Source organism: Medicago sativa, chromosome 4 (assembly GCF_051527215.1).
Source record: "Medicago sativa cultivar Bolivia chromosome 4, Bolivia_mono, whole genome shotgun sequence".
Lineage (NCBI taxonomy): Eukaryota > Viridiplantae > Streptophyta > Magnoliopsida > Fabales > Fabaceae > Medicago > Medicago sativa.
This window is the reverse complement of record NC_140752.1, coordinates 27929951-27938310: the sequence shown is the minus strand read 5'-3', so window position 1 is coordinate 27938310 and position 8360 is coordinate 27929951. Positions and strand designations below refer to the sequence as shown.

The 8360-nt window shown below is 37.0% G+C and overlaps 1 protein-coding gene across 1 annotated transcript; it reads right to left on the bottom strand.

Moving 5' to 3' along the window:
- Positions 1–413: 413 nt before the first annotated feature.
- On the bottom strand, positions 414–5102 carry LOC146927458 (uncharacterized). The gene is made up of 3 exons (XM_085708154.1): positions 2225–5102; positions 1648–2132; positions 414–1566 (listed from the first exon to the last, which is right to left on the bottom strand). The coding sequence occupies exons 1-3, from the start codon at positions 4352–4354 to the stop codon at positions 810–812; spliced, it is 3372 nt and encodes a 1123-aa protein (XP_085564280.1). The 5' UTR covers positions 4355–5102; the 3' UTR covers positions 414–809.
- Between the last annotated feature and the right edge of the window lie 3258 nt (positions 5103–8360).

Genomic DNA, 8360 nt, shown 5'->3' with positions numbered 1-8360 from the left:
ACAATGTTAGTTTGCAAGACCACATCCATGATGAGTGAAAATTATTTGAAATAGGGACACAGTTGTATGTTGGTTTTGTTATGAATTAATGAATGTTTAGGTTGATTAAGAATGAATGTAATGTGTTGATGAATGAATGTAATGTGAAGTGTTTGATGAATGAATGAATGCAATAGTTTTAATGAATTGTGTTTTATTGATGTTTTGTGTTCTGTTTAAGCATAAAATGTTGACAGGAACCTTTTTGAGCTTGAATAGTATGACATGAATTGGTATTAAAAAGTTGAATTGAAACTGGAACTTATAAAAGGTCTATAACAGAAACTGTGTTATGCTACATTTATGTTGAATTGAAACTGGAACTTAGAAAAGGGCTATAACAGAAACTGTATTATAGGCTGCTGTAAGGCATAAAAAAGTGCTTAATTGCACATAATTCCATATATTAATAAGTGCATTACAGCAAAGCAGTAGCAATGTCACAGCACTAAGTGCTTAACAGTTAAAAAGTGCTTAATGAGCTACTTAATATCAGTTAACCTAAAAGACAGTCAAAAGAACTTGATGGCACTAATTACATTCAAAAAGACAGTCAAAAGTGCTTGATGGCACTAATTACATTCAAAAAGACTGTCAAAAGTGCTTGATGGCACTAATTACATTCAAAAAGTCATTCAGCATGCTTAATTTCTAAGGCTGAGATGCAGAACCTGCCCCTGCCTTCTTTGACAACCTCTTGCCTTTCTTTTGTGATTGTGTTGGCTGAGTTGCAACAACTTGGTCCACATTCTTTCTCTTCCTAGGTGATCTCATTTTTTTTTATTTGGTGGCTGAGATGGTTGTGCCTGAGATGGTTGTGTCTGTGGCTGAGAAGGTTGTGTCTGACCTGGTTGTGATTGGTTCACATTCTTTCTCTTCCTTGGTGATCTCATTTTCTTCTGAAGTTGTGTTTGACCTGTCTGTGGCTGAGAATCTTGTGTCTGTGACTGAGAAGCCTGTGCTGCTTGTGTCTGAGTAGTAGCTTGAGTCTGAGATTGGACCTGTGCTGCTTGTGTCTGAGATTGGACCTGTGCTGCTTGTGTCTGAGTAGTAGCTTGAGTCTCTGATGCAGGTGGTGGTGGTGGTGGTAGTGTGCATGTGCTTTTGTTGTGTCCAGTTTGCTTGCACCTACTACACTTAATTCCATAACTGGCTCTCTTCATCTGTTTGTCATCTATCATCAGCTCACTTGCATCCAATCTCCTCTTCTTTTTAGGTCTACCTGGTTGTGTTTTCACAAGTGGTGGTTGAAGATCAGTGCTTGTTGTGGTCTCCCATAGATCTTGGCCATTTATTGGATAAATAATGTTTGAGTAACATTCTGCATATTGCTCTTTCTTGAATATAGATGGCACATAGTCAGCTATCTTGTAATTTTTGTATTTGATGCAAGCAATGGCATGACAGCATGGCAGTCCTGTCAACAACCACTTCCTGCAATCACACACTTTGTTCAACAAGTTTACAGCAAACTTGTCTCCAGTATTTGACATATGTGTAACTTGGAAATCATAATCTCCACCTTGCCTACATTAAGGTTAACATCATATTAACACCATATTTCACCAGATGAATGTAAATAAAAGTGATGTATTAAGTAACTCATACCTTACTACCCAATTATTAGTATAAGAAGATTCCTTTTCAAGTTTTTTCTTGATATTTGGCAGCACTTCACCATCAGCATACTTAGCAATTTTCTCCCTATTGAGCTGCCACCTTTCCATCACATACACTCTGATATCCTCCAACATAGAAACCACAGGCTTGGACCTTGGAACAACAATAACAGCATTGAATGCTTCTGATATGTTATTCACTAGTGTGTCACACTTTGAATCACCTTTGAACATTGCTCTAGTCCAATGCCTTGGTTCAATCTCACACAGGTAGTTAAAAGCTTCCACACTTATGTCCTTAATTGCCTTCATCTCCCTCTCAAATGCATTTCTGTATGTTGCCTTTGCTGCCCTCCACATCAATTGTTTCAACTTTTTCCCAGGGAATCTCTTCCTAAAGTTGTTGTAGAGGTGTCTGACACAAAACCTCTGCTCAACTTCAGGAAGCAAAGCATCAATTGCTGGCAAAAGTCCCTGTTAAACAAAATACAACAATTACAATTAATATATGCAACTAATAACTAAGTATTTGAATATATTCAATAAAAGTCAGTAGTTAACTTTACCTTTTGCTGATCACTTATTATAGTGTATGTTTTGCAAAGTCTGGTGCCACCAAGATCAGCTATGAGAAGCTCCAGAAACCATGTCCATGAATCTTTATTCTCTCCTTCAACAACAGCATAAGCAATTGGAAGTATTTGGTCATTGGGATCCATTCCAATTGCAGCCAATAGCATTCCACCATAAGGGGTCTTAAGGAAACACCCATCAAGGCCAATTATAGGTCTGCACTTGAAGAAACTATCCCTACACCCCTTAAAACACACATACATTCTCTGAAAGTGAGGACAAACTATGGCATCAAGAGATTCTAAGTCAGCCTCAGAACCTATATAAGGGGTACTAGTAATGGTTACTGATGATTCTGGATTGGACCTAATTAATTCTTTACCATAGTCATGTAACCTTCTATATTGATCTCTAAAGCTACCTTCAACAAATTCAACTGCATAGTTCTTTGCCCTATAAGCCTTGCATCTGTTGACACTCATTCCCCACCTCTGTTGAGCCCTCTGCATAATTGTACTTATACTTATGTCCCTATTCTCTCTAACCCTTGTGTGTAGTTTACATCCTAACCATTTAGAGTTCATCATCTTTACTTTCCACTCTGGTGCACATGTATGCTCCCCTTCAATTTTCCTCAACTGCCACGTTTCCTCACCTTCAATCCTACCACAAAACATCTTCCATTCACAACCATCACCTTTGCAAACTACCCTCATTCTCTTCAAGTCATTTTTTTTAAACTTCAAATCCCTAGCATTCTCTACAGCAAAAGTTCTAACAGCATGCTGAAAATCAACCTTTGACATAAATAAAGTTCCCACCTCCCATTCATATTTTTTCATACTATCTGGCATCTTAAAAACTGGAAATTTTGGGTTCCCTACACCATCTTCATCACTGTCAGACCCACTCACTAGCTCATCAGAGTTGTATTCTTCAACATCACTTAATCCCTTGTCCCCCACAACACTTGATTGGCCTACTTCTCCTTCATTGTTAACAGATCTCCTAAGTTGTTCAATTATGTCATCTTCAAAGATAGGCTCTTCACTTGTTTTCTTCTTCTTAGGCCTTCCTCTTCCTCTTCCTCTCCTCTCCTTACAGCCTCCCTTCTTCTTTTTCCCCTTCTTAGCAGTTCCAGATCCCTCACCTTGCACAAATTCACCTTGCACATTTGCATCATTCACATCTCCCCTACCATTCACAGTTTCAGCATTCACAGTTTGTTCATTAAATAAAGACTCCTTATTTAAGGAAGTAGTTGCTCCATTAACTTCATTCCCACCATCACTGTCTAAATTTCCACCTATATCCAACTCAACTTCCTCACCATCAAAATGTATGTCCAGGGCACTATCCTCACCCTCACTTTCAAGAATTTCATTACCCTCTTCATTACCTAGCCCAGCCTCATTCACACCTTTATTCAACTCAGGCCCCTTCTCACCTTCAATCACTTGAGGTCCCTTATCAGCTTCATTCAGTTCAGGATCCATCTCATTTTCATTCACTTCAGGCCCCTTCTGTGCTTCATTCAATACAGGTCCATTCTCCCCTTCATTCAATCCAGCCCCACTCTCATGCTCACCAAACAAATCAGTCTCATCCATCATTGGGCCTAAGTCATTTAAGTCCAACTCAGGCCCAGTTTCATTCACATCACAGTTGGGACCATTTACACCACTATCAGCATTTTTATCTTTAGGTGTGGGACCTACACTAGTGGGAATCTCTTCATTTGTTTCATTAACAGGTGGGACATGTGGGGCAGGTTGGGCCATACAAGGATATTCTATCAATGGGTCAAGGGCTACTATATCAGGTTGTGACATAGGGTGGACAGCATACAAATGAACCTTACCATATTGATATGCAATACTCTGCATCCTTCTACAACCAGCATCACTATTCAAGGGAACCATCCCATCTTCTAAACTAGGATCAAAATACCACAGAGATTTAAGACTAACATAACCTATTCTTTTTAAGGTTGTTAACAAAGCAAAGTAGGAGAAAAAATCTGGGTCACAGTCTAATGTTTCTTCTGGTCCTACATACTCAGGGTCCATAAAGCTACTAAATTCCCCAGCATGATGTACCACACACTCAAAGATCTGGTCCATCTGTTTGTTACCATTAATAACAGAAAGGGAAAAAAACCTAATCAATTTTATGCACAATATTCGAAAAAGGCAGGACCACTAAATACACAACACTACAAAACCCTAACTTAACATATACATTTTCACCACAACAGACAAAAATCGACTTTTCATAAGGCATAAACAATACATAAACCAAATCCATGCATACAGAACTTAACAACTTCATTGACATTTTTGAAAACCCTAAACAAATTTTCACAACACAAATCACGCAAATAAACATGTTTTAACTTGAGATTCGCAAAGAAGAATATGAAATTAGCCTTAATCAGTTAAAAATTCATTGAAATTTCAAAACCCTAGACATTTTCGAAACCCTATTCAGACTTTTTTTTTTCGAAACCCATGAGATTCGCGAAGAAGATGATGAAACTAACCTGGAATTTCGCTTTGCTTCCCGAATCTTCTTCGTTTCAAGCTTTTTCTTCTTCGTTTTGCAGATTTCTTCAACTTCTCTCTCTGGTTTTTCTTTCTCCTTCTCTCTCTACGTTTTCTTCATTCTCTCTCTAACCTCAAAGAATTGTAACGTTTTGCCCACGTGGAAGCTTACCGGGACAAAGTTAACGTTTTTTGAAAAAAAAACTAACGGAAGGGACCACTAGTGTAAACGGATAGATACTTATGGGACCAATTTGATACATTTTAAAGTTAAGGGACCAAAATGAAACGCAAAAATAAGTTAAGGGACCAAAGTCTGTATTTACCCAATATTTTCTTTTTAATAATGAGGTGCAAGTTCGAGTTTAATAAAAATGTAATGGATACTAACCAAGCTCAATTCTCTATCTAATTTCTCGCTATAAATATCATTTCCCTTGGATAAATTTGCAATTTCCTCGAGCAAAACATTGCGTATCAGGTTGTCATTATAATTGGGAAGCGATAGATATTACTCAGTTCATATGTCTTCTGCACTAGAGTTGACGTGTTAACCAAAGTAGGGTTACTGTAATTTTATTCATTTTGTTTTAATGGAAGTTCTATGAACTCTTATATCTTGCAAAGATTCAGTCAGAATCCAAGGAACCCATTAAATGAAAAATGTATTAATTCTTTCAAATAAAGTTCATGTTCAAGTGCATGGCAACTGTGTATTCAATGCAACTTTGTATTCCTCACCACAACCACATTTTAGCTCCGGCTAGCTCATTCGTTAGAGAAAATAGTTAAATAAGTTCTTCTGCAAAATCAATTCTTAAAAGTCACAAAATTATTGACTGTTTCCAATTAAAAAGAAAAAAAGAAATTAAGAAGCTCATCTGTCCAAGACATTGTTCATAGAAAATTCTCATTAAATTTGTGTGTGTGATATAAATAATGTGTGAGTGCGCCTGCATTATAATGAAAATGTTTCCCACTTGTCCATCTTACAAGAACTTTTTATAATTACACATTTCTAAAACTACTGCAAAATGACCAACCTTGAACTCATTTTCTCAACTCTTGACATCCTCGATAGCGAGATTAATCTAAAATAAAAAGGAAATTAAAAAATAGTAAGAAACACAGGAAGTATAAAGAACATACAACCGCATTAGCATAGTATAAATCAAGTTCAAATCATCCCATTCTGATGTTCTCCAAATCATTATATATGGGCTATATATATTTGCTAAGAATTGCACAATAGACTTTGCCAATCTTCGGATACCTCTTAATGTAAAAGATTGATTTTTAAATCCATGCACGAATAACAACTTTAACAAAGGAAAAAATGGTTAGGTTTAAGAACCTGCTCTCTCTCTCTCTCTCTCTCTCTCTCTCTCTCTCTCTCTCTCTCTCTCTCTCTCTCTCTCTCTCTCTCAATGGTGAGATCTTCCTCAATGGCAAATTATAGATGACTATTTTTCTCATATTAGTCTTGAATGATCTCGGTATGAACAAATCATTGACCAAACTCTTTAATGTGGTATCATAACTTTTCATTGATTGTCAATTCATAGTGGATATGAGAGGGGAAATATTCTTCAAAAGTAAAGATGAAGAAATAGTTTGGTTTGATCTTAGTACCCAAATGATTTAGGAGCTTTGTTATAAACAGTGGCGTCTCCAGGACCCAGGGTCAGGAGGTTCAAAATTGTAAACTTTAATTTATAATAATATAATAATATATATTTTCAAAAAATTACATTGTATTCAATTTACAATATAATCAAAAAACTCCATCCATTCTTTACAAATGTCCCCTACGCGATTGCATGTTCTGAAATCGTTGAATAATCAACTCATCATCAATCTTGCCCGCCACATCTCTCTCAATATAAAGAGATAACAACATAAACATAATGCGCCGTCTTTTTCGATACTATACTCTAACCAATTACCTAATTCATTAATCTAAGAGGGACAAAATCTTCTCATTGAATTTCCAATTTTTCTTTGAGGAAAATTATGTTCATTAGGTTGGCATGGTCTGAAGGTGAGAAAAACACAAGAAGGGGGGGTTGAATTGTGTTTTGAAAAATTCTTCAATTTCTCTTAAAAACTGAATACACTGATCAGAAGCTAAGTGAGACAGCTTCTGAAGTGATAATCAAAATCTAAATGCAGCGGAATAAAACAGAGAGAGAGAAGAAGAACGACACAAAGCAATTATACTGGTTCCTTCCACAATCCGGAAGTAGTCCAGTCCCCCTTGCACTTCCAAGGAGATTTCACTAAGAGTAATATCTGATTACAATTGCTCAAGCACACAAGCAAGAGACTTCCTTTGCTCAAGCACACAAGCTAGAGACTTCCTTTGCTCAAGAACACAATCAAGAGACTTCCTGCTCAAGCACAACTGCAAGAGACTTCCTAACTAAACAAAATTACACAGAAAATTGTTTAAGGATGAACACTTGATATACAATCAGAGGTGCTCACAATACAAATCAGATACAGACTCAATGGACTTAAGAATTTCTAAGATATGACTTTGAGACACAGGAATTCTAAGTGAATGCAGAACAATTTCAGCAGAGGTTTGGCACTTGTAAAAATGTTGTGAGTCTTTCGTTCAGCGTTCTTGCATTACCAAAACTCTAAGTCTTCACTCCTTTATATAGAGGTGTGAGAGAGACGTTGTGAAATTGCCAGCACACCAAAGAGTCGTTGTTTGAAGCTTGATCTTTCACCAATGATCTTTTGCCTGATTTGGTTGTTGTCCTATGAAGAACCAATTTGAAATCCATTCCTTATCCAAAGGAACATCTATGCAGGCGAAGCCGTATTCTGGAGCTGTTTTCTTGTCTTGTAGCGTGGACACAAAACAGAGTAGTGGAGAAGGTGGTTGTACAGTTCGTACAATAGTACAATGTCAACGCTTTCGTCCAAATTGCAAGCACATGCCTTCAAACACCTTTGAAATGACCGTTGCAATGTTCCACTAATTTTCTGCTGTGTTTTCGAATCCAATAGACAGCTTTTGCAATGTAGATTCTTCAATCTTTGAATCTTTTGCAAATTCAGTTGATCTTTAGCTTCTGGTGAAATGACTTCTGATGAGGCAGCTTCTGATGATGCAGCTTTTGTAGCTTCCGATGGTGCAGCTTCTTCAGCTTCTGATGATGTAGCTTCTGATGATGCAACTTCTGATAATGTGGCTTCTGGACTTCTTGTCTTCAGGAGCACTATTCTTCAGGAGCGCTATTTCTTCAGGAGCGCTTTTACTATCTTCAGGAGCAGCTTGACTTCAGGAGCGCTTTCCACTTTCAGGAGCGTATTGCCTTCAGAATCGTCTAAGCTTCATTTTCTTTTGCCCTTTATTTGCTCATTCAGAACCAATTAATGATGTAACTTTTTAACTGTGGTCCTGTACACTTGAACAAATATTAGCTAGTCCAATTTACAATTTTTAATACCTTGTTATCATCAAAACTCTTTGAGGTTCATTGTTAAACACATTTTGTTCCAACAATCTCCCCCTTTTTGATGATGACAAACAATAGTATTTAAAATTTGTCAATTGTTGTTAATCTAATTA